The 27,407-nt window shown below is 38.8% G+C and overlaps 1 protein-coding gene across 19 annotated transcripts in view; it reads right to left on the bottom strand.

Moving 5' to 3' along the window:
• The window catches only part of picalma (phosphatidylinositol binding clathrin assembly protein a), a 128,469-nt gene that overhangs the window by 42,357 nt on the left and 58,705 nt on the right, over positions 1-27,407 (bottom strand). For 9 of the 19 annotated variants that reach the window (XM_059646577.1, XM_059646567.1, XM_059646571.1 and 6 more), the window contains 8 exons: positions 25,999-26,105; positions 25,866-25,907; positions 19,654-19,742; positions 13,645-13,768; positions 12,728-12,867; positions 9,345-9,445; positions 2,715-2,861; positions 2,511-2,594 (listed from right to left, as the gene is read on the bottom strand). In XM_059646577.1, the coding sequence (XP_059502560.1) occupies positions 2,511-2,594; positions 2,715-2,861; positions 9,345-9,445; positions 12,728-12,867; positions 13,645-13,768; positions 19,654-19,742; positions 25,866-25,907; positions 25,999-26,105 (834 nt within the window). The remainder of the gene's footprint in view (positions 1-2,510; positions 2,595-2,714; positions 2,862-9,344; positions 9,446-12,727; positions 12,868-13,644; positions 13,769-19,653; positions 19,743-25,865; positions 25,908-25,998; positions 26,106-27,407) is intronic. The other 10 variants (XM_059646573.1, XM_059646574.1, XM_059646575.1 and 7 more) reach the window with 2 other exon arrangements.

The raw sequence follows: 27,407 nt of genomic DNA, 5'->3' as shown, positions 1-27,407 counted from the left end.
TCAGGTGCATTTTCAGGCTCAAAAAAAGATTGCTACTTTGATTCTTAATAGGTTGTTCTTGCTGTTGCCAAATAATATACTTTCAAAATGCCTTTGGAATAATTCTGGACATTATCCAGTGTTTTTTCATGTTCCCTCTTTATAACGCTAGTTTCTTTTTTAAAGAAGCTGCTACAATTTCTATTCTTCTCTACGACATCAGGTGTTTTGAGCCATAAGTATCCACCATAAGCTTCCTTACTTTTGTCTTACTCCGATCTTGAGCATCTCTTCACAGTCAGGGTTCTCTGCACTTGTTGGTTTCATTCTTCACATTAGCATTAAGGTGTAGGGCCACTTTTACCTAGCTAAATGTCTCCTATTACCCTGATATATCCACCTCAGAAGCCTCCTTTTGTGTTGCAAAATTCTGTCAACTCAAAAGGTCATCTCAGTGCAGAATGTTTTGGCAGCTGGAGAAGACTGACTTTGGTTGATCAACACCTTGAAGCAGGCATGGAGTCTAATGGGCAATGTCAGGATGGGTAGGAGTTGATATGGAGGGTACAAGGAACTGTGGGACATGAGCAGGGGTTATGAGTTAGCTTGGAGATGGCATGGACAGACAGTGAAAAAGGTCAAATGCCGAGACCTTTAGAACTTATGTTTCAAGAGGCTCCCGAATCCAGGCTCCAGTTCAAAACCACACACAAGGGACCAAGAACCACGAGACCTTGTGATGCCCATTTGCCTCTGAAAATTGGAAGTTGGGGCTCTCTTTTAGAGCAGTGGCACTAAGAAATGTGTATCCCTGCAAAGAGAACTGTAGGCTGTAGGTTTGCTATCTACACTCCGACCTGGAATGGAGTTTGAAGAAAGATGAGGTGAGCTTTGTTGTGAATGAAAAGGGAAGAAACTCAACTGCAGAGATTTAGCTAAGGAAGATTGGGATAGGGAGGCATACGGACAGTTTGATGGAGGATTTTCACAAAGAAAGAGATATTGTTGATAGGAAGGAGCATGGGAAAAAGGATCTTTTCCGGTGGTGGTTGATGATAGTTTTGAAGGGAAATGTAACATTTGACAGTAGACACCTTCAGCATGCATCGTGAAATTTATTCCAATTCCCTATGTTAAATGTCTTAAACCATACATCAATAGCTTTGTTTAACAAATTCAAATAGCAAGGGGAAGCAGGAAGAATGACAATTCTGACAAATGACTTCCAGGGGTGCTTTTTTAACAAATGTAAAGTCATACTGAATATGAAAATTTCAGCTAAATAATTTCAAGAGCAAAATGAAACAGCGTCCGGGTTACTCGATGAACTTGGGTTCTGAGTATTTCTTTTGTCTGGGATGAACACACATCTATAAAAAAAACGAAGAATTCAAGAGTGTCACAGTGAGACTTTAAAAAAGTTGTTATATATTTTAACTAGCCACTGTACATTTACTCAGGAACAAATTATTTCTATATTAAAATATTCCTCACAGGGTAGTAGAACTTCAAGAGAATAAGGAACTATGTTCTTACTATTTGGAACTCAAAAATATCGGAGGACAAAACAATTCTGCTAATTAGCAATTTTTCAATTATAATTCTATGTGCCCATTATGGTCAAACTGGCCTTCTGTCACCTGAAAACAGGGTGGTGCCCAGTTATCTATCAAATTGGAATTTTTCCAATTCTAGTCAAAGACCTAAACAGAACTTGTTCCAACTAACTTATGAGCACAGTGGGAAAACCAGCCTTGCTTCTAGTTGTAAGAGGTATATTAAAAACTGAAAGCTGGAGGAGTTCCTTGCTTTCCAGTAACTTAAAAGTGTGGGGCAAGGGTCTTCCAAAATTCAATAATTTTTCCTGAAATTTCCCCTGGTGCTAATCAAAATGGTTCAAGCCAGGAATTGCACTGCTTCTGTGGCAGCAATCCATCTAGTAATCATCCAATATCAAGCCGTCAAATTTGTTTAGAAAGTGGTATGTATGGCATATTTCCATTGTCAAAGGGCATATCATTTATTGTTAAAGATAATGCTGGATGCTATTACTGAAGCTTGTTCTTGGAAAGAATTACAAACGTGTCTGTAAATTATAAGATTTTCCAAGAAGAAATAAAATGAATCTAAAATAATGATGTTTTAACAGATCAAATTTTACTGATTTATGGAAAAATTGTATATCACCTCCTGTTAAGATACACAAATAATATGTTCATGAATAAATGGAATGATAAATCTACAATTAATGAATCAATGATGCAAATAATGTCTATAAGCTCAACAAATTCTGACCTGACCTACCTGAATAAAATTTTTAATGTTTTGGATAATATTCATTAAAATGTACAGAACGTTACTGAATCATGGCTGTTTAAGTTAGATAACCTACTTCCTTAGGAAGGAGCTAGCTCAGTTACTTCAATATTTTAAAAAAAAATCATTCTTATTGTTACTTTTAAAAATATTGTACTATGTTTTCTCAAATCAGAAAACATAGATATTACTGGAAAAACTTTCCATCTGAATACCTGCGACAATACGGTCAATCCGAGGAGTGTATTCATAATTTGTGGCAACTGTAGAACTTGGCTCAGTAAAAGGATTGAAATGATCTGGAGAATCAAGAAATTGCATGTCTTCACAGATTCAAATTCTTGAAGTACTACATAAGTTCTAACATAAAATTTTAATTGATCCTGGTAGAGAACATAACTAAATATGTAGGTCTTTACCAAACATTTCATGGCTATGCGTCCTAGAAGTAAAGGTCACACCATCTGAGAAGGCGACAGTGGTATTTAGAACTTCATCAGGTTTCGTAAGAAAAGGATTTAAACTTGGAATGGCTTCATCACCAGCACCAGAAGAGGAGAAAGGATCTATAAACAGCAGTGAAGAAAGCAACAAAACAAGGAAGAGCACAGAAACAATCAGGTCACAAGACAGAAAAACATTCTCGTCAAGGGACATATATTCAACATTTGAAGATTTCAACGAGTTTATTGCTAATATGAAGCCTTATTCTTGCTAAATTTGTGAAATTCTTCGCCAGTACTAGAAAATTTCAATCTGAAGTCTAAAAATTACACGCACCATTATTCCTGGAAATTTCAAATTGTTGTTGCAAACAAATCATATCTTTTAAGCAGAGAACTGCCGATGGTGGAGAATCTGAGTTAACACGGGATGAAGCTGGTCCTGACCCGAAATGTCAAGCTTTCCTGCTCCTCTGATGCTGCTTGGCCTGCTGTGTTCATCCAGCTTCACACCGTGTTATCTATATCTTTTAAGCAGTTCGTTCAGACAGAAACTAGAGTATCAATACTAAAAATTGCTATGTTCACAGCTCTTTGTACTTGTTTCACCACCATGCATGACCAACAATAGAAATTCTTAAACCCAAGCATTGGGATCAACACATTTGCATTAAATGCAGTCCTTCAAAAATTGTGCTGCAACTTATTATGCTTCTATGTTAAACTTAAGAGGAGAAATTCATCCGTCCAAAGCAAAAGGGGAAGGCTAGGGAGGCAACAGTTACTCTCCCTTTTCCTTCCTTTCATGCGATAGAGAGGGGACAGAGTGGAGGGAAGGACAGGTATCATTTGTTAAAGGAAAAAAGTGACTGCAAACTTTGATTGAAACGAGAACAAACATGTAGTGGCTTCACTTTATCACAGGCATAATTTGATGTCCTAGCCAAATCCAACCACCTTGGAAAGGGGTTGATGACATGCACAAATTTCCGTACAACTGTCACAGTTGCAGCTTTAAATTAAAATATACAGAACACAATTATTGCTACCCAACTATGTTATAACAGGACTTCAATTTCAAATCTACACGGTCATGACTGCAAATCTTCAAAACCTGTTTATGTTAAACTATTTGTAAATATTGCATAATATAAAGATCGTATCAATTATTGACTGGCCATTTGGCTATAACAAATTAAAGATGTCAGCACTCAATTTTAGGTTTAAAAAAACTTCTTCTCGATCACAAGTAGAATCCCAAAGTGCCCTCACTGCAATACAACTAACTTAAAATTAAACGAAGACAAATTTTGCTAGTTAGGTGCTCTGTGCATTCCAACCTCCCACTGAATCTCTCACTTTATTAGGAACAAAAACAATGTTGCTGGAACAGGTCTGACAGCATCTGTGAAAGAAAAGACAGCGCTAACGTTTCGGGTCAGGTGACCCTTCCTCAGAACGGATGGTGGCTGGGAAAACGTCAGTTTATCTGCATATTGACATTGTAGCATCGTGAAAACAATCATAGAATACCTACAGTGCAGAAAGAGGCCAATTGGCCTGTTGAATCTGCACTGATCCTGTAAAAAGTACCCCACCCTATTGCTGTTCGTACCATGGCTATGTTTTATCATGGATTTACACCCTTGGGCACTATAGACAATGTAGCATGACCAATCCATCTAATCTGCGTATGTTTTAGACAGTGGGAGGAAACAACAGCACCTGGGAAAAAAACCCAAGCTGACATGGGGAGAACATGGAAAGTCCACACAGACAGACAGTCATCCAAGGCTAGAATCAAAACCAAGTCCCTGGCGCTGTGAAGCAGCAGTGCTAATCATTGAGCCACGATGCCACCCAACAAAACACCAATCTAATATAGGAAGTATATCTAAACCATTAGTGGCCTATGAAAACAGATTAAGAAGCAACCTTAATACTGTTAAAACCAAACTGAAGAGATATGGCCTAGTAGTAATGCCATTGGACTATTAATCTATCGGCCCAGGCTAATGGTCTGGAACATGGGTTCAAATATGACTGCAATAGCTACTCAATTAATAAAATTTGGAATTGAGAGATTGTCTCAGTGACTAGGACAACTAATTGACAAAAACCCATCTGGTTCACTAACTTGTTGTTTAAAAAGGAAATCTGCCATCCTCACCTGGTCTCCTGCCTGTACATGTGACTCCAGATATGTAGAAACTCCAGATACTCCAGTGGGACAAATGCCACTGGCTGTTGAAGTGTGCTTTATATTTTGTACAAGTGTGAAACTGCAGCTGACAAATCCAAATAATCCTCAAGTTTCTTACTTTGTTGGCTTGGAAAAATAGATTTTCATAACTAACTTCTCTAAGGAACTGGTTAATTAGAAATAATTAAACTTAGGACTTAAAAAATTGACAAAATATGACTCATGAAAAATATAAAAATTGAATCTGTTAGACATTTTTAAAAATCTATCAAACTGCTTTGAAAGCAACTGAGGGAGGATTTTACCAAAATATGTTTTAAGCCATCACCCTCAAGTAGTCTTGTACATTACAGTGCCATGATCCTCAAAAGGATAGATAGTTAACTTGTGTTTCCGTAGTAAACAGTTATTTTTATTGGAATATATCTCCTTATATCTGAAAGACCTTACAGATTTCCACAAGAATTATCTGCACAAAATATCAAAATCTAAACTACTTTAGATTCTGAAAAACGAAAGGACTAGTTTGCCCCATTTCATCAACCAGTACTTTGGCAGAAAAAAAATGAAGTAAAATGCCTATATTATTTCAGGTATTTCAACAGATAATGGCAGACTTGTTTTAAAAGATGCTTTTGATAAAGATAACCTTATTCCTTGTAAATGTAACCACCTGATCAATTGTACTGACACTGGACTACAATTTCCAAGTCAAACTCAAGTCTAAAATCCAAGGCATTTGGATGTGGTCACACTGAATTATCCACCATTTTACAATGTTCTGCTTGCAATTATTATTTCAAAAACATTCTTCAATGTTGCTGATATTCACCTTGGTCTCAGGACATCAAACAGATAGTTAACAACAGTTAATTAGCAATATGAACAGTACAAAAACAACCGTGTTATAAAGAGAAAAAAACACTTCATACTATTCAATTCATAAGCATATCCCACAGAGGTAAACAGCGACCAAACTGCGCACACTAAATATTCCACAAACAGATGAAACAACTACACATTAACCATGTCCTTGGAGAATTCCCTGCTTTCCTCAGCACACCCACGTTGACAGGATTTTGCGCATTCTTCTGACTGATCAAAGGAGAGCAGTTCCAACAATGCAGCATTTTCTTTGACCTAGACTGAAGGATCAGTCTAGTTCATGCCCTCACTCATGGAGTGAAATCTGAATCAAGAATTATATGCACTTTTGATGACTACTGTAATGCACAACCCTCAAAAGGGTTCTATTTGTGTACAGCAATCACGGATGCTTGATGAAAGCAGCTGCAACTTTTCTGTTTTTGCCATGTTACTCCTTTAGAGAACTCCAAAGGACTGGGTTAAGCAGGATTTATCTTTCAGGAAACCATGCCAACTCTTCCCAATTCCCTTCAGTCTAATCTGCCAGATATAGCCTCTTTAAATGATCAAGTCCACTTACCCCATGAAAAATGTCAAGACTTGAACACCGGGATAATATTTGCTACTTTACAGTCCAACTGAAACTTTGCAGCACCTAGTGAGTTTTAGAAAATTAAGCACAAACACACCTTTCACCTGATTAACCAAATTTTTAAGACTCTCAGAAGACTATCGAGACCAATTGACATGTTTACCCATTCTTCCTCTCTGGAGGATCACTCACGACTTACTTTTTCCATTTTAAAAGCCTAGTGAAACTCTTGCTTTCTTTTTATATTTCTAACTAGCTTTCTTTCCTATTCTCATGTCTTTTTCCTAATTTACCCCTTAAAATATAAAGAATGGCAGAGAATGACTGACAGGCATCATACCTGCAATGTACTTCTGTGAATTTGATGCCTTTGCCTGATGTTTGTTGCATTTCCAAACTATTTCAGCAAACCCTGAGTGGTAGGCCCTTTAAAATTATTCTAGAATAGTAGGCAACGTACAGATTCTGAGCATTCTGAAATATTCTCTTACATGTCTGCCATTGCGTTTCTACTGATCTATCCTTTAGCCTAATATACTGGCTCACTTCAATGAGTTCAGTTTTCATAGCAACATAGTTGCTCTTCTTCAAATTTAAAATACTAGTCTGACATAATCAACTTGTTTTCAAGCAGCATGTAAAATTCAATCATATTGTGCTTGCTGCTATCTAAAAAGGTGTCACTACTATTCATTAATCCTATCAAATTATCTAAAACCAAGAGTAATAGAATGTGCTGTTTGATCAGTTCCAGATTGCTGCTCTGAGAAGCTCTCTTGAAAATATTCGATGAAGTCCTCCCCCAGGCTACTGCTGCCAGTTTGATTTTTCTCTTCTATAATCAGATTCAAATCATATGATTATTATCACCCTTCATCACAAACATGAAATATTGCTTCTTGTATTCTCTTTTTTGCTGTTAGGGACCCTGAAGACTATTTTCACCAGTGGTTCCCATGCTATTCCTCATTGTGCCCAAACAAATTCTATGTCCCAATTTCATAAAATCAAGGGGCCTCTCAAAGATCAAGGAGGTTGTCTTTGTTTTAAATCCCAGGTGGTGAGTGAGATACTAAGTGAATATTTCATGCTAGTTTTTACTGTGGAGAAAGAAATGGAGTCTAGAGAATGCACAGAAATAAACTCTGAGTCTTAAAAACAGCTCACCTTATAGAAGAGGTGGTCTCCAGGAGATTAGATGCCTCTGATCTAACATATCCCAGAACGTTGTGGGAAGTAAGGGAGGAAATTACAAGACATCTTGCAGTAATATTTGTATCATCTATAACTGGTGAGGTGCCTGATGTCTGGAGATTATAAAAGGAGAAACCAGGGTACTATGGGCCTGTGAGTCTAATTTTTGTTGTGGGTAAATTGTTGCAGGTGATTATAAAAGATAGGACTGATGGACAATTAGAGGGGCAAAAATTGATTGGGCACATCAGCATGGTTTTGAGAGAGAAAATCATGTCTCACAAACCTGATTAAGTTATTTGAGCAAGTTTTTTGAGATTGATGATGGCAGATCAGATGTTGTTTATTTGGATTTTAGTAAAGCCATTGACAACGCAAAAGACTGGGATAACTGAAGTCATTTTCCAGTCTTTTCCTCGGCCCACACTGCCCATGACTTTTGCAATCAGAGATGATGGACTTCATATAAAACCGCTTACCAAGACTGAACAATCCCTGAACTGTATTTGTACAGCAGTTTAAATCTGGCTCTTATTCAAGGGAACCTCAAGGCTTAGAACAGAATTAATATCAACAATCAGTAAGCAGTAACATTCAAGCATTTCCACAAACACACCAGGAAGTTAAAAGCACGATTGTCTTTACTGCTAAAATTTTCTTAAGTATAATAAGTGACTGATTGGATCAAGATGGAAATGAAGTAGCACAAATATATAATACCAGCTTTTAAACCATATATATTTTTGAATTCTTTTCATCGTAATGCCAGGTGAAGTGGTAGATGCAGGTACAGCTACAACATTTAAAAGACACTTACGTAGGTAAGTGAGTAGGAAAGCTTTAGAGATATGGGCCAAGCACGGGCAAGTGAGATGAGTGTAGTTTGGAAAACAGTCGGCATGGACAAGCTGGACCAAAGGGTCCATTTCCACGCTGCATGGTTCTATGACTGCATGTCTGTCTCACCACTCAAGAGTGAATTCAACTACTGATAAACTTTCAGTTGCATTCAACAATTAAGCAAAATCACATCCTAAAACACACTAAAAAAAATTGACAATTTGAAATTTAACCAAAAGAATGGAGACATGTTAGAGAATATTTACATATTCAATAATGTGGAGCCAATGACTTAGGATGGAGTGGAATCAAAGGAAGCAAAAATTAAGAGCAGCAAGTGTAGGTCAGGTAACAGCATACAATATCTTGGTGTCTTTCCATCCCAAGAGTTTCTCTGCTCCTCAGCCTGACTAGTTTCTAGCCTAAGCAGACAGTCAACCAGGAAACATTGATAGAAATTTTAAAATGTCCTGCTTTTAATTGCAGGATGTTCAGAAAAATAACTTCTTGGGATTCCTGTTCATAACATGGCTCCCTACCAGAGCCACTTGGAGCATGCAGTCCTGTAAATATCATTTCTAAGTTAGAAAATAAAAGTAGGTTGACAAAAATCTTCTGTGAATAGAAAACCAGGGCGTCCTAGATAGCGTTTTCTGTTCAGTCCCGTTTCAGTGCTTGCCCTGAATATAATGTTCTTTGAAGTAGCAATCTACCGTATTCATTATAGATTTCTTTATTAAGTGATCTAGGCTCAAATTGTTATTGATCATTTTGACTAATGTTTAGAAGATAACTTTTATATTATTCATGCATTTTGATCAAATATTCTAAATAACTAATAATACATTTTAAAAATTACCAAAACATGATTTTTTTTTGCTGTCTGGAAAGATCTCTCAAGACATCTTACCTGCCCATGTATTAGATGCTGGAGCCATCGTTGAGATAGATTGCATGGATGGCTGAAATGTTGGCTGAAGATCAAGCAAGTCATTTGGCACTTTGGAAGTGCTGTAGGGTAAAAACAAAAACAGCTACTTACATTAAATAAATATACTTAATGTAAATATTAAGAACATACATAGAACATAGAACATAACAGCACAGGACAGGCCCTTCGGCCCTCGATGTTGTGCCGACCTGTCATACCGATCTCCATCTGCTTATCCAACGACGACTTAAATGTACCTAAAGTTGGCAAATCAACTACCGTTGCAGGCAAAGCATTCCATTCCCTTACTACTCTCTGAGTAAAGAAACTACCTCTGACATCTGTCCGATATCTTTCACCCCTCAATTTAAAGCTATGTCCCCTCGTGCTCGCCGTCACCTCCTAGGAAAAAGGCTCTCCCTATCCACCCTATCGAACCCTCTGATTATTTCATATGTTTCAATTAAGTCACCTCTCAACCTTCTTCTCTCTAACGAAAACAGCCTCAAGTCCCTCAGCCTTTCCTCGTAAGACCTTCCTCCATAACAGGCAACATCCTAGTAAATCTCCTCTGCACCCTTTCCAAAGCTTCCACATCCTTCTTATAATGCGGTGACCAGAACTGTACGCAATACTCCAAGTGCGGCCGCACCAGAGTTTTGTACAGCTTCACCATAACCTCTTGGTTCCGGAACTCGATCCCTCTGTTAATAAAAGCTAAAACACTGTATGCCATCTTAACAGCCGTGTCAACCTCGGTGGCAACTTTCAAGGATCTGTGTACATGGACACGGAGATCTCTCTGCTCATCTACACTACCAAGAATCTTACCATTAGCCCAGTACTTTGCCTTCCGGTTACTCCTACCAAAGTGCATCACCTCACACTTGTCTGCATTAAACTCCATTTGCCACCTCTCAGCCCAGCTCTGCAGCTTATCTATGTCTCTCTGCAACCTACAGCATCCTTCGTCACTATCTACAACTCCACCGACATTAGTGTCGTCTGCAAATTTACTAACCCATCCTTCTACGCCCTCATCCAGGTCATTTTTAAAAATGACAAACAGCAGTGGACCCAACACCGACCCTTGCGGTACACCACTAGTAACTGGTCTCCAGGATGAACATTTCCCATCAACTACCACCCTCTGTCTTATTTCAGCAAGCCAAGTTCTGATCCAAACTGCTATATCTCCCACAATTCCATTCCTCCGCATTTTGTACAAGAGCCTACTGCGGGGAACCTTATCGAATGCCTTGCTGAAATCCGTATACACCACATCAACCGGTTTACTCTCATCTACCTGTTTGGTCACCTTCTCAAAGAACTCAATAAAGTTTGTGAGGCACGACCTTCCCTTCACAAAAGAGCAGCAAAATTAGGCCATTCAGCCCATCAAGTCTGCTTTGCCATTCAGTCATGGCTGGTACAATTCTCCTGCCTTCTCCGTGAATCCCTTGGTCCCCGAATTGATCATGAACCTATCTATCTCTATCTTAAAAACACTGAATGACTTAGCCTCCAAAGCACTTGGTGGCAATGATTTCCACAGTTTAACAGCTTTTTGAAAGAAGAAACTCCTCATAACCTCAGTTCTAAAGGGTCGTCCCTTCACTCTGGGGCTGTGTCCTCAGGTCCTTGTCTCCTCTTCCAGTGGAAACACCTTCTCCGCATCCATTCTACCCAGGCCTTTCAGTATTCTCTAAGTTTCAATGACATGTCCCCTCATCCTTCTAAACTCTATCGAGTACACACCCAGAGTCCTCAGCAGCTCCTCATATGACAAGACCTTCATAAAAATCAAACTTTTCTGATCTCTCTGACATAGCTGTACTTTGGGGAAAGTAGTATGCGATTTTAAAAAATATTGTTTTAAGGGGTCGAGTGGAAGTGACTTCAGACTGACAGCACCCGTTTTGCTCCCCACAATAAATGTTCCTCAACAAATCAAACATCACCAAGCTTATTCAGCATATTATCCAATTGCTTAGAAACAAAGACTTACATTTTCGATAAAAAATGCCTTTCATGGCCAGAAATACCAAACGTGCTTTACAACCAATGAGAGATAATGGGAACTGCAGATGCTGGAGAATTCCAAGATAATAAAATGTGAGGCTGGATGAACACAGCAGGCCAAGCAGCATCTCAGGAGCACAGGTGCTCCTGAGATGCTGCTTGGCCTGCTGTGTTCATCCAGCTTTACAACCAATGAGTTACTTTTTGAAGTGTAGTCAGTCATAGTGAAGAAAAAGCAAAGGACAGCTTGTTCATAGCATGCTCCCACAAACTGCAACGCAATAATGATCAAATAGCACGCTTACATAATCCTGATTGAGGGAGAAACAGGGTTACTTCACACATTTTGTTTTGCTACCATGTTCACACATGGCAAGTGTAATTCCTCTCACTTGTACCTTTAGATTACCTACAGCGTGGAAACAAGCCCTTCGGATCAGTAAGTCCACACAGCCCCTTGAAGCATCCCACCCAGACCCATCCCCCTGTAACCCACTCACCCCTGAACACTATGGGCAATTTAGCATGGCCAATCCACCTAGCCTGCACATCTTTGGACTGTGGGAGGAAACCGGAGCACCCGGAGGAAACCCACACAGACATAGGGAGAATGTGCAAACTCCGCACAGGCAGTCACCCAAGGCTGGAATCGAACCCGGGTCCCTGGCGCTGTGAGGCTGCAGTGCTAACCACTGAGCCACCGTGCTGCCTCTTCTCAAAAAGATTTCTATAATAAGAAGTTAAGTACACAAGTATTTAGACTGCAACAGGAGAGACATAATTTGAAAAATGATTTGTTATAATATTGTCAACTTTCAGATGGGCCCCCCCCCCAACCCCGGCACACACACACGTTAATGACTAACTGAAATGCAACTATTCAAATTACATTCAGGCGTTAATCATCAATATCTCCAGGCTCCAGTCCAAGGTCAATAAGTCAATACGTAGGGGATTATAGTACTTAAACATTTCAAAAATTGACATCAGATTTCATTTAAAAATCTGAAAAATTGTTTCCTAAGCTCTATGCGCATCATTTCTTGTAATGCTTACTGGAACCGAATCTACAAAAAGAACAGTACCAAGTACAGTAGTGAAACCTACACTCCATGGTCAAATTCAGGGGGCAGCAAATATGCTAATAATGGTGCTGGTGTTGCAAATACTGAGCTAATTCAGGCTGATTGGTAAAGGAGAATTCAGTTCTTTATGAATACTGGACTGAAAAGCATGAATAAGCATATACAGGAGTCAGATTGGCTCCTGCTTCCTCTTCTGCTAGACCAATATCTGTCACATGTACAAGACAGCCAACAGCAGCTAAAAGTATCTTATACCTGTTGGAAGAACTAGGTGTTGAGAAGAGGTCTACGGCTACAGTTGTGCTGATACTTCCACCAGAGGTTGAACTGGGTGATGCGGCAGTTGTTGCAGAAGATGGATAGGACTTTTTTGCAAGTTCCCTCAAGCGCTGTTCCTGTTATTGGGAAACAATTCTAACCATTTAACAGATGTCTGAAGTAAGTTTTAACTAGTCCCAAACTACATCGAAAATGTTCAAATTAGCATGTAAGACTTACCGGAGATTTAACAGCTCGTAAGATTTAGTGAACATATAGGGATGGGGGAAATTATAGTTTTGTTTAAACTGTATCATAATACTCAGAATTAAACTGTCTTAAAAATGTTAATTTACAAGGTACAAAAGTAAAAAAAAAATGCTGGACTTCAGTTACTCAATAGGACACTGGATGATTAGTTGGATCGGAAGTGTGAGAGGGCAAGGGGATAAAGCAGGAGATTAGCACTACATAATGATGCTCATAAGAGCCAGTGCTGGCATGATATGGTGCAGGAGGCCATTCAGCCTCAAAATTTTGTGCTTTTGTGATATTGAATTTGAAAGGAAGAGTGACTAGCTCTGAAGAGTGAATCACTTACAATGGGATACTTTTATGGGCAAGGGAAGGAAGAAATACACGGTCGAACAGGAAAAGGAATCAAGGGAATAGAAATGTATTTCATGGGGAAGATACACTTGCAGAGAACAGTAGAAAAGATGAAGTAAAGCAAGCGAAAAACATGGGTTTTAGGAGTCTGAGAAAAAAAACACTCAATGATGATGCAAGATAGTTTATTAAAATGGCTCAAAATTCTTACAAGTGCACAAGCCATAGGTAATGGCTTGAATTTTGCTCGTTTTGGGAAGCAGAGTAGGGAAGGTGAAGGAAGAATAAAAAACACTATAGATTACCTTGAGTGCTTTCAACCGGGCCTGCTCTTCCTCCAAAGCTGCTTGTTTTTCTCTTTCATCTACTCGGCTGAGTGACATGCCTGTGTTAGAAAGTGATGAGACTGCATTTGAAAGGGTGGTAGCTCTGATGGGAGAAAAGAGAAAGAAACAAGATATTAAACCTGAGCTTCAAGTGAACTGCATATATTATCTTACAGATCAGATCAGTGACAAGTCCCAAGAATTAATTCTCATTGTACTTTCCTAATTCATACAATAAACTGCATGCCTTCTGAAACTGAATCTTGGAAATTCTATTCCAAGGTAACTTTCAAAAAGTAGTTACCTAAGAGATCAGTTTTAGCTTCAACAAACTGTGCAAATAAAAGCAAAACACTGACGAATCATTTTAAGAGTGTACAAGAGATCATTTGTCAATCTTACCACTCTTCCCGCCACACCAACAAGAGATTAAGTAGGCATGTTACTTTCAAAACCCCCAAGGAAATTCATAACAGGTGTACACTGGATGGAACATGTAGTTGGCAGTCCACTTATCATTCACCCTTTGCACAATTATGATTGGCTCCTCACTTTTCAACATTCCTGTGGACCTCTCTTTAGAGACAATATGGTTGTTGCTGCTATGGCAGATTACAGAGTCAGAGCACAGAAGATGCCCTTTGGCCCTTTGAGTCCATAGCCCCTCTAGTGCCATCACATCATTCCAAATGGCAACCAGAACTGCACACTGCACTCCAACCGTAGCCTAACCAAAACTTTGTACAGGTCCAACATGATTTCCCTGTTCTTACAATCTCCTTTGTCTGGTTACTTCTCACCAAGTGTATGACCTCATATTTTTCAGGATTAAATTCCATTTGCCACTGATCTGCTCATCTTAACAATCATCTGTATCTTCCTGTCAGTTAAAACCTTCTTTTTCACTGTTAGCCACCCAGTCAACTCCATAATCACCCATTTTCATGCCAATGTGGGTCAACATCAGTCATCAGGCCACAACAGCCAGGAAAAGACCGACACTTCAGGAAAAACTAGCCAAACAAACTCACCAAAATAACAACAGAGCAGACACCTGGATAAGAAACCTTTCAGACTGGATCCTGGGACAGGCAAAGCAGAGACAGGCACAATAATTCCTAGAAGCCTGGTACTCCACTAAGACAGCCATCAGTAAGTACAGAGCTAGATCCCATTTACATTCCATTGCGAAGGAAAACCAGAAATTAGGCAATCCAGCTCAACGGACTCCAGAGTTTAAATAACAGGCAGGAAAACACAGTGCTTCATCGGAGGCTGCACTGATGTTACCCAGCAGGGTAATGAAATGACTGCAGAACAACGAACCAGCTCAACAAGCCAACCACATGAAAAAGTATATTTACCCAAGAGCAAGGTTAAAATAACATCAAATGGTGAGGCAAATAACTGAGATAGTTTCAAAAGGAAACTAGATAAGTTCATGAGACATGAAACTGGAAGGATATGCTGTCGGCTAAGTTAAAGTAGATATAATGGGAGAAGACTTGTGCCATGTAAACATCAACACTGACAAATTGATCAGAATGACCTATTTATGTGCTGTATACTCAATATAATTAATTACATGCAACTGGACTCTGAAAATATGATATTTTTACAAGATTTACTGTATGATTTCACTGAAATGCACAACTTATTTGGAAAGAAATTGCCTAACATCCCCACACTGCCATATAATTTACACACTGAAAATATACAAATAAATTTCAGTAACAACACAATCATAAGCAGTTCAAAAACTTCAGGAATACAACTTTAAAGAAAACAAAGATCAAGATGTTGATTTTATTTAAGCAAACAACGAGTTAAGACTCCTAAATCTAATTTTAAAATCAGATTCCCTGCAAGTTATGGAGATAATGCATTACTGCTCTCGACACAAGAAAGGCAGTGATCAAAAATATCAACTTCCAAAAACAATTGTTTGCTGAGGTAGCAAGTTGTTCAGACATTAAATGTTACAGAAACTAAGATAAGATGTTCCCAAAGTAAACCATCACTTCTCTCACAATTGCATTTCTTTAGTTTAATATTGACAATTATACACAGATTTACATGCGTGCTTGCTCTTTATGATTGCTTGAAAAATTACTCTTGGTTAAGCCTCAGTGAGCATTTTTTAGAAAATCATATTGCAGAGAGAGTAGCAGAGTTATGTACCTCATGAATTTTCAGGTAGAAGGTCCAGAAGTTTGTTTTCATGGTTTTCTAAAAGTCACAAATCAACTTGACTTGAACTTACTCGACACTCTGTAGAGGGCAGGGGATTTGTAGGGTTAGGGATGGGGGTGGGGGTGTTGAAGGATTTCCAGTCAAGATATCAGATCGTCCTGCCGAAATTAATATAACATCCTAAAGTCTTCTTTTGCAGGATTCCCAATACCCAGCCTTCAAGAGTTGGATCTGAGCTATTTACCCTTTTTCCCCCCCTCACACATCTGCCTCCAACACACCTGTCCTCAAGTGTTAAAACTCTACACTCCATCTGCATTCCGAGTCAGAGTCCTGTTTGGACAGGAAAGAAGAATTTATCGTCTCCTTTAACTTTACATAGGAATACCAAACAAATTTGGACATTTTAATTGCAACCACATTATAGACAACTACGGCCAATCTCTCCAAATCTCCCTAGGACTTCAAAGTTCAGATGTGTGTAAAAAGATGCTAAGGTCTTTTGCTGTTCATGATTTCTGGACCAAGTAGAAATAAAGATTTTGCACTCCTCCAAAATCAGTTTGCTGCACCACAAGGATTCTTTAGTCAGGCACTCACCAACTGACACTTGTCAAACTATGCTACATGAAACAGCAAAATAATTTGAAGTGGCAAGTTTAGCTCTTTTTCATTCATTCAAATGCACTGATGCAATCAGTTAGAAAATTGTGAAATTCATGTGTGCAAGAGATTTTAATTTTGGCAAACAAATGTTATGGATATATCAGTGATTGGATACAGATATATCAGTACTAACTTTGACAACTCTGTAGTCCGCCAGGCCACAGAATGCAACTATATTGCAATCCCAAGTCATGTCAGTCTTGCCACACGAAATACCAGCTCCAACCTGTTTCCACAGAATCACTGCAAAGCAAGAGGCCATTTAGCCCACCTCTCCAATAAGCATTACACTAAATACCTTTTTTGGTACCTTTCTCCCTAATCCTGCACATTGTTTCTTTTTAAAATGTAGGTTTCTTTGCATCTCTAGTTAATTCTTTTAATATGTAAGAACGATTTCTATAGAAATCGTTAATATAGATTTCTATATTAATTTTAGGATGCTAGTTCACAACAGGAGTAAAATCAAGGTTGATCTGAAAACACATTTTGTCTAGGTGGTCTAAACATAGCCAACTTTTTTTCTTGAAAGAAAAGAAAGGACCCGATTACTTTTGCCCCTAAGTCTTTAAATTCAGGCCACACACTTACATTTTTCAGGATTTAATTTGTTATGATAGGATTTTCTGTTGAAAATCAAAGTAAAAGGTGTTATGAAAATGAATTTTGAGGGCTTCAATACAAGAGGAGCATGCTGATGATACAAAAATGGAGTACAGAAACTGTACTAATTACTCATTCATGCTACATTGACATAGATACCGTTAGGACATAGGGAAAAGAAAAGTGAAACAAATTAATTGCAAAGCAAAATTTTGCAAAAATAAATGCCATCTGATAATTCTGTAGAAGTTGGACTTGTACTAACATTTCTACAGTTAACTGATGGATACATTCCAAAAACCCCATTCTGACAGAAACTCCATGCAACTCTACTGAACTTGGGATGGCACTATAGACAGCTCCACAAGATACAGTAGAAGCAGGACACTGAACTCAAATCTACTCCACCACTCGACGAGATTGTGGTTGATCTGATCATCCTTAATTCCACTTTCCTGCCTTATTCCCCCTTACGGATTAGGGAAAAAAAAAAACGGCTTGTTTCAGACTTGAATATACTTAACTATCCAGTCACTAAAGCCCTCTGCAGAAAAGAATTCCACAGACTCACTACCCTCCAAGAGAAGTTGCATCTCATCTCCATCTTAACTGAGCAAGATGTTACTAATATTTTTGGCTTCTGCTTCTAGATTGTCCCACAATGGGAAACAACATCTCAGCACCTACCCTACCATGTGACTGAAAAATCTTACATGATTCAGTAAGATCTCCTCTTATTCTCCTAAGCCCCAATAAATAAACCAACCTACTCATCCTCTCCTCACAAGAGAATCCCTTGGAACCCAGGATCAACTGAGTGAACCTTCCATATGACCTCCAGTGTCAGAATATATCTTTCCCTAGATGAGGGGGCCAAATCTTTTCAAAACATTCCAAGTGTAGTGAAACAGTGCCTTGTACAGTTTTAACAAAGAGTTCCCCATTTTTATACTACATTCCCTTTTAAATAAAGGCCAACAGTCCATTTGCATTCCCTATTATCTGCTGAAATTGGATGCTAGCTTTTTGTCATTTATGCACCCCCAATCACTCTACGCTACAGCTTTCTGAAGATTTTCTCCATTTAGATAACATTCAGCTCCTCTATTTTTTCTGCTAAAGTGAATAAGCTCCTGTTGCCAGATTATATTCTATCTGCCAATCTTCTCCCCCCACCACCCCCTCACTTAACCTGTCCATACGCCCCTGGAAACTATTTGCATCATCTTCATCACTTGCCTTCCCGTCTATTTTTGTCTCATAGGTCAACTGTGTGATGGTATATTCATTTCCTGCATTCAAGTCATTAATATATATTGCCAATAACCATGGACAGAGCACTGTTCTTTATGACACTCTCAGTTACCCAACCTTGAGATTGTCGACTAAGGCAAAGACGATCGGCACACCTGCTTCCATCGATAAACCCTGTACAGTTGTTCCACCATCAGTTCTGGAGCAAGGTAATCGAGTCAGAATAACAACATTTGCACGGATCTTTAGTTGCATTCAATGAGAAGTTTGCCGAAAGCGGAGTTTGCTGATGCTGCAACTGTGAATGGCGCACACTCACACGTAGTTGCACCTCCAAAATTTCAGGCCGACTGCATCAAAAATGGCAGAAATGAAACTCAGCTGGAGAGTCCTTCATCTAAAAGCTGTAAATAATGCTACGCCTTCTCAAGTAATGAAATAATTTTAAAAAAACAATGGCAAAACATGCTGCTTCGCTCCCTAACTTCTGGGTGTGTGAGAGTAGATACTGTACAAGACAGCTTTCACTGCGTAAAACCAGTGTTTGTGACTGGGCAGTTTAAGCGGGGTCGTCATGATGCAACTGCACATTGGATGACACCAGAACAATCCAGTACTGACGCTAACTGACCATCAGTAGTAGTGGAAAATGGGCCCACAAAGAACACAGCAGACAGAACAAGAGTGGAGAACAGCAACTAACATCTGTACAGTTGTTGTCAGGAGTTACAGTGCTTATCTGAAGATTTCAAACAACTTTCATTTATACAGGTGAAATGGTGAGTGAAGAATGAATTGGAAATAATCAAATTTGACAATATGAAGAAAACAAAAAGTGCACGACAGACCTAGCAGAGAACTGAGATGTCTGAAACCTCTGCCATTAATGGGGAAGCAAGGTACAGGGCCAGGCCAGGTAAAGTGAAGAGATATCGGAAAAAGTGATTCACAATATTTCTGTACTGAATAGTCCATTCTTGTTGTTATTGTGGGGGTTCGGCTGAATTTGAGATTTAATGGCGCTCTTAACTTGAAGATCAATTGTGAATTTCCATTTTACACAATTAGGACAACCCTCAGATGCAATCTCTGTAGTCTTGTGGAGCCATTTAAAGAGAAGGGCCCCCTTCTGCTATTTAACTATGCTTCCTAGAATGGCATCCTTTGGGTAGAAAATGATAGATCCTGCTATCCTGATATACATCAGCATTGCCTGCCTTATCCAGTCTAACACAAAGAAAAACATGCAAGTTTAAATCAATGCAACATTACCTGCTAGCAGCTGTCGAAGAGTCTTTAACTTTCTTGCCTTCCAATGAAGCCAGATGCTGTTCTAAAGCATCAAGGAGGCTACTTGGTGCCTATAATATTAGAGCAAATGTCAGCTACATAGATTAAGCAGTGAACTTTGTTCTTAAATAGATGCAGACCTTCAAGTCCTTGGCACAACCAATTAATTGATGCAGCCTGATGATACAATCTTTTCTCAATGTCAAGGTATCCAAAAGAATTACTACTTCAAATTACTACACTTCAAAAGTTCTGTGAAACAAAAATAAATCAAAGCTATTCTAAAACACAATATCATTACATCATTATCATGTTATCAGGACATTCTGATTTTTCAGGTGGAAACAGTTTCAACATTTTAATAGTACTGATAATTCTATCCAAACAAACTACTGCAGTTCTGTTGCTGACTTTATCAAATATTTTTAAATTCACTTTAACAATATCTTATGTAATTTTCTTTTACCATTCAAAAGGATAGCCAAAACAAACTTAAATGCCTCAAACCATTATTTTTATTCAAACTACCTCAGCAGAGGCAATTTGTAATTTTCAATTTACAAAACTGACACTAGCAGTGCAATATTACAGGGAGTCTGTGGGAGGGTGTGGGCACCTGCCACTGTCAGGATTTTTTTTGCAGCTTTTGTAACTGCACTAAATTTTATGCTTGGCCACTGGGAGGTTTAACACAAACACAAAATAGGAGCAGCAGTGGGCCATTTGATTCTTTGAGCCCGCTCTGCCATTCAATATGATCATGGCTCATCATTTGAGCTCAAAACCCTAAACTTTTGATCCCTTTAGCCACAAGAGCTATTTCTACCCACTTCTTGAAAACAAAATACTTTGGTCTCAACCACTTAGAGACAGCAAATTCCACAAGCTCACCACTCAGTGAAGGGATTTCTCATCTCAGCTCTAAAAGGTTGACCACTTCACCTTAAACTATGATCTCAGGATCGGGACTCCCCACCATTACAACATCCTTTATGCATGTAAGCTATCCAATCCTATTAGAATTTTATAGGTTTCCATGAGATACCCTTACCTCATTCTTCTAGCCTCCAGTGAGCACAATCCTAACAGACTCAATCTCTCCTTATACATAGTCCTGCCAACCCAGCAATCAATTTGGAAAATATTAGCACACTCCCCCTATAACAAGAACATTCTCTCTCAGATAAGGAGGCCAAAACTGCACACAATATTCCAAATGGGGCCTCAGCAATGTCCTGCAAAACTGCAAGAAATCCTTGCTTTTGTACATGAATCCTCCTGCTATGAAGGCCAAGATATAGTTTGCCTTCTTTACTATCTAAGCACTTACTTTCAGCAACTGGTGCATAAGGACCCCCAGGTCTCATTGTGCATTTCCTTCTCACAACTTAGAGCCACTCAAATAACAATCTGCCTTCTTATTTTTGCTACCAAAGTGGGTAACCTCACACGTATTCACATGGTGGATATGGCATGCATTTGCCCACTGGCAACCATTTTTCCAATAATTTACTCTTCAGTCTCCGGCCATAAATTCTCTCTCACGAATTTCTCGCCCCAAAATTTAACAGGAAATTAGCAAACTACCAGGATACAAAAAAGCAGACAAAGCTTTGACAAGCACATAAAAAAGGAAAAGTGTATCAGAAGTAAGTATTGATCCCTCAGAGATCAAGGTTAGACACTTAACAATGAGGAGCAAGGAAATGGCAGAGCTTTGAACACATATATTGCATCCGTTTTCAGAGCAGAAGACCCCAAAAAAGCAAAAAAATGAAGAAAATCAACAGGATTAAGAAAAAGTGGACCTCAAAAGCTGAGCAGGGCAATAACACAGTGGGGCAAGAACCAACGTAACAGGAAAAGACAAAAGAGGGACAGAAGATACAAGAGTATGTCAGCAGACCAGAGTATGATTAATTTTCAAAAGATTTAAAGTCCTGTATTTGAATGAACTTGGTATTCATAACAAAAGGAAAATTAGCACAGATGTAAATATTGTTAACTTGATAGGCATTACAACAATAGATGGAAGGTAAGCAATACTGGCATTGACAGACTGGAATGAAAGGTAGCTAAGAAGAAGTGGTAAAGTAGCTCTGCTCATGAACTGAATAATCAAAACATACAATCATTTTATGTATAGATATAAATAGTAAAGGCAAGAGATCACTTGTGGGATGAGTTTAGAGACTGACCCAAGAGTAGGACAAAGCTTACATGAAGAAATAAATGCAGCACAAGAGAAATGTACGACAATAACATTAAACTACATGGAAATTGGGAGAATCAGTGTGAACAAGGTAGCCTGCAAAATGTGGCCAGTGTTCTCAAAACAATTGCATATAGCATTATCTTCTCAAGCCAGCCAGTGAAGAAGTCATCCAAGACATCCTCATACACATTTAGACAGTCAAACATGTCTACACTGAACATAATTTCAACTAAACTAGTCCCACCTAGCTGCTCCTGGCCCATATCTCTCCAAGCCTTTCCTGTTCGCCTAATTATCCAAACAGTGCATTTGTATTCACATTCACAGCTTCCTCAGGAAGTTCATTCCATGCACCAACCACCCTCCATGTAAAAAAATTTACATGAGTCTTTAAATTCCTTCCTCTCACCTTAAAATAGCACCCACTAATCCTGAAATCTCCCATCCTGAGAGAAAGACAAAGACAATTATCACTAACTTGAACGAATCCACTTATTATTTTAGGAGGTCACCTCTCAATTTCCTACTCTCCAGCCAAAAACATCCAAGCCTATCCAGCCTTTATAATTCAAACTTTCCATAGCCACCAACATTCTGGTAAACCTCTTCTGAACCCTCTCCAGCTTAATAATATCCTTCCTGTAGCTCAGTGACCATAACTGGACACAGTATTCCAGAAGAGACCTCACCAATATCTTGTACAACGTCAACTTGACTTCCCAACTCCTGTACTGAAAAGGACTGAGCAATGAAGGCTTGCCTAATAAACGTCATTTTAACCATCTTCTCTATATGTGATGTAAACTTTAAAGAGTTCTGTCCCTGCACCCCTACATCCCCGCTCTACAACACGAATAAAAAGCCCTACCATTAATTGTATAAGCCTTACTCCTGTCTGATGTACCAAAATGCAATACCTCACATTTATCCAGATTGAACTCCATCTACCATTTCTCAGACCACTGACCCATTTGATCAAGATCTCTCCGTAATCTTAGAAAACCTTCACTGTCTACGATGCCATCAATTTTGGCATTGTCTGCCAACTTAATAACCACACTTTTATATAAATGATTTGGATGAGAATATACATGACAAAACAGGATCCAGATCAATTCCTGTGGAACACTGGTGTTTTGAGAAATATCCTTCCACCACCACACTGTCCCCTGCCGTTAAGTCAATTCACGTATCTAATTGGCAAATTCACACTTAATCCCATGTGATCAAACTTTACTAATTAGTCTCCTATACAGAACATGTCAAAGGCTTTACTAAAGTCCAAGCAAACCATGTGTATTGCTCTACCCTCAATCTTTTTGGTGAGTTCCTCAAAAAAAACTTAGTCAGGTTTGAGGCGCAATTTTCCCTCACGTAAAACCATACTGAACATCCCTAATCAAGTTTTTGCCTCTTCTAAATATCACTAAATCCTATTTTACAAAATCACCTCCAACAACTTACCCCAAACTGAACTCAGGCTCATAGGTCTACAGTTCCCCAGTTTGTCCTTATAACCTTTCTCAAGCAACGGTACAACATCAGCCACACACCAGTCATTAGTCACCTCATCCATTCTGACAGATGATGCAGTCATCAAAACACAACAGAACCTCAGGTTCAATTAGCAAGAGAAAAGTGCGACTCCATGACTAAGGTTTCAAACCGGGGACATGAAGTCAGAGCTGGCTAACATCAACTGGGAAGGCAGGGCCAGAGTTGTAGGGACAGGCTTTAGGAAGGTTTTTAATAAGGCCCAAAGAGTTATCCCAGCAAGAGAGTGAGGCTGTTAAGAAGAAAACACCACCCTTGGCTGAATAAAGAAGTTAAGCATGGCATTGCAATGAAAGAAACTCTACAAATCTGCAAGGATTAGTGATAGGTCAGACAAGCGGACGGATTTTAAGAGCCAAAGAACATACAGTAATGTACATGAAGCACAGAAACAGTATGAGACAAAGCTAGGTTGTAATACAACAGATAGTAAGTGTTTCTATAAAAACTTGATTAAGAACAAAAACCAAATAAAGCTAGTCTTGGTGCTCTGGGGAATTGATAACAAGGAAACAAAGAAATGGCAGACACTTTGAAGAGGTACTTTTCATCTGTCTTCAAAGGTGACTGGGAGGAATGAACTTAAAACTATCTTCCCCTCATCCTTGTGATTCAGCGTTAGAAAGCTATTATACCTAAAGGCAGGCATGATCCCATGGCTTGATGGCCTGCATTCAAAAGTCTTAAAAGGAAGTGACAGCACAGATAATGGATGCATTGGTTGTAACCTTCTAAAGCTCCCTGGATTTTAAAAGGGTCCCAGTATACTGATAAACAGAAAACTGACATCTTTATTCAGTAAAGGATGAATGCAAAAGATAATAAACTAGGCCAATGAACTTAGCATCCATCAGAAATCGAACCAGACCCTGCAGTCATCCTACACTCTGAAGAAAAAAAGTCCCAACCAATTAAAGTACACATGTTAACAATACAAAGTCAAGACGGACCTTGCTTACAATGCAACATATATGCAAGCAGTTTCCTATACTAACCAAGATTGAAAAATAACTACCACTCGGCTTGGTTTATAGCAGGATACTAAAAACAATACCACAATTTGATCAGGTTGGAGAAATGAAATTCACGTTTAGCCCATCCATTAGAGTTTTTTGATGAACTAACATTCACAGTAAACACAAAGAACCTGTAATATGAGGTGTGCATTTGGACTTCCAAAATACATTTGATAAGGTGTCACATGAAAGGTTGCCGCACAAGATAAAGTGCTGGGGTAACACATTAACATGGATAAAGGATCGGAATTCTATATCCCAGAAGTTACTGGAGGCCAAATCTATTCCAAACAGAGTCAGATAGATTTGATAGCAAAGGATGAGACAAAAAAGCAAAGACGGAGTCAACAGACCAGTCTTACCCCTGTTTAACAGTAGAGCTGACTCAAAAAGGGCCAAATGGTCTACTCCTGCTTGCCAGGCCATTTTCTCACATTTTCATCATTATCTCACAGGAAAAAGTACTACAGAATTGAAAACCAAGTTCTTTGGACATTGTTTGAAAAAATTAGATAGTCAAGTCAAAAAGTGTGTAATGAAATTCTTTTATTTTTCATTTTGAGTAATAAATATCTGCTTTAACATTGTAGTCCTTTATGTGTACGAGAACAGTAACTTGGCAAATGTTGATTAATGCAGTTAAAAATGGGTTTATCACCAGGAAATAAGGATTCTAAAAATCACAAAGTGAATCCAGCACCCACATCCAACCAGATTTTAAATTAATGAAAGCAGCCTCTAAAGATATACAAAGTCATTTTTCAGTTACACAAGGCGTCAATTCTCTAGCAAATAAACTAACATTTGAACAATTTTGTTTAAGTGTTCTGCATCCAAAATACCCAGCTTAATTTTTTGGAAGCAAAAACAGAAATGGCTAGAAAAGCTCAGCATGTCTGGCAGCAGCTGTGAAGTTCTTTCAGTTTATATTTTTTGAGGTTCAAAGGTCTGCAAATGAATAGAATTAGCAGAAACAAGAGATTAATTCAGCCTGGCAGAGCACTTTTAATGACCACAGCTTGCTTCTCAGCATAATGTTTTTAAAATTAGTATTAAAAAAATCATGGCAATTTCAGGTGCACAGAGAACAATTAGTACTTAGAACGTTGCCAACATTTGCGCCAGTTACACCAATTTTGGGAGAATTACGCGACAGGTTTATTTTCAGAATCTGAATTACATAATATATTTCAAATTCTGTGACAACTATTATAAATCACAAGTCTGCATATTATGGTCAGTTAGCAAAACACAAGATTCTTATCTTCAAGCTCTTGGTCGAGTCTCACTGTTATAAAGTCATCCCTGATCAAGGGACTGCCTAAAAACAAATGGATCACAACCTACTAATCTACTCAAACTATCTGAAAAACTAAATAATAATGTACTGATAAAAAAGAGGTGCCTACCTGAGAAAGGTCTGGTATATCTCCCCTGTCAATTCCAACTTGCTGTGTTTAACAAAGAATACCATAGTTATAACAATAATATTTGCCAAATTTTGTAGTTTTAAAAAAGGCTTACAGTTCACAAGAAGCTTACTTCTGCAACCTTGAGGAATTCAGAGATCCTTGTCATTCTAGTAAGGAACTTTTTGTATATATCAAGAGCCTCCTTGCACTGGTTTTTCTTCATGTCAAAGTATTTCTCTAGTAGAGAAAGATTAAACATGTAAACAAATTAAACGCATGTGAAAATGTTAACCTTCTCCGGCAGACCATGCAAGTGCTTAGTAGCCACCCTGTCAGGTTCAAGTTTCAGTATTAGTCAGAACTTGAGCCCATCTCCTAATGTTTAGTCTAATTTTTATCAGATCCCCAGAGAGAACAAGCTGCCATTAAGTTGAGCATTACCTCTAAAATGTGCATCATTTGATGGTTCAGAGATAGTGGGAACTGCCGATGCTGGAGAATCAAAGATACCAAGGTGTAGAGCTGGGTGAACACAGCAGGCCAAGCAGCATCAGAGGAGCAGGAAGGCTGACGTTTCAGGTCTAGACCCTTCTTCAGAAATTTCTGAAGAAGGGTCTAGACCAGAAACATCAGCCTTTCTGCTCCTCTGATGCTGCTTGGCCTGCTGTGTTCACCCAGCTCTACACCTTGGTATCGCCACAAATTGATGGTTATTTCCTTTTGGACAATACAACACTACCTCTGGTCAGCCAAACTTTCAGCAATGCCGATTTATGAATACAAAGTAATTGACAGAATAAAGACAGAAAAATATTTTTAGATTACTTCAGCATGTGGGGATGGATTGGATTTTTCCTGCCTTTTATGTACAGAACATACCTCAGCAATTTTCCAAACTGTCAGATAGATGCCATTGTAACTGTACCGGAAGAGCCTGGCTTGGAGAGCAGCACATTCTGGAGCATTATTGCCAGAATGTTGTCAGGGCCTATAGCCTTTTCAATATCCAGTGCCTACAACCTCATATGCAGCCAGTCCAGAAACTCAGGAGCCATGGATGTAACAAAGATGAACTTTGTCCTAACTTTGTCTTAATTATTTCTTTTTATGATTTCTAATTAAAATGGTACTGAATTGAGGCATCTTATACACCTGTTACTACATTTTCATAAATACAAGTGGCAATAAATGGAATGAATCAAATTAGTCGACAACTGGTATCAGAAATGCTGGAGACCACTGGAGACACCAAGATGGATCACCCACTTGACACTTCTGGCTGAAGATTGCTGCAAATGCTTTAGCCTTATCGCTTACACTGAAGTGTTTGGCTTCCTCCAGCATTAAGAATATGGATAGTTGTGCTGCCTCCTCTTCCAGTGAGTTATTTAATTATCCACCACCATTCCTGGCTAGATGTGGCAGATCTGCAGAATTAACATCTGATCTGTTGGTTTTGGTTCACATGGTTGTGTTTATCACTTGCTGCTAATGCTGTTCAGCATGTAAAGTACTCCTAATCAGTGGCTTCACCAGGTT

This window comes from Stegostoma tigrinum, chromosome 6, assembly GCF_030684315.1.
Source record: "Stegostoma tigrinum isolate sSteTig4 chromosome 6, sSteTig4.hap1, whole genome shotgun sequence".
In the NCBI taxonomy this organism is placed as follows: domain Eukaryota; kingdom Metazoa; phylum Chordata; class Chondrichthyes; order Orectolobiformes; family Stegostomatidae; genus Stegostoma; species Stegostoma tigrinum.
The sequence above is the reverse complement of the archived record's forward strand: the minus strand, read 5'-3'. Positions and strand labels throughout refer to the sequence as shown.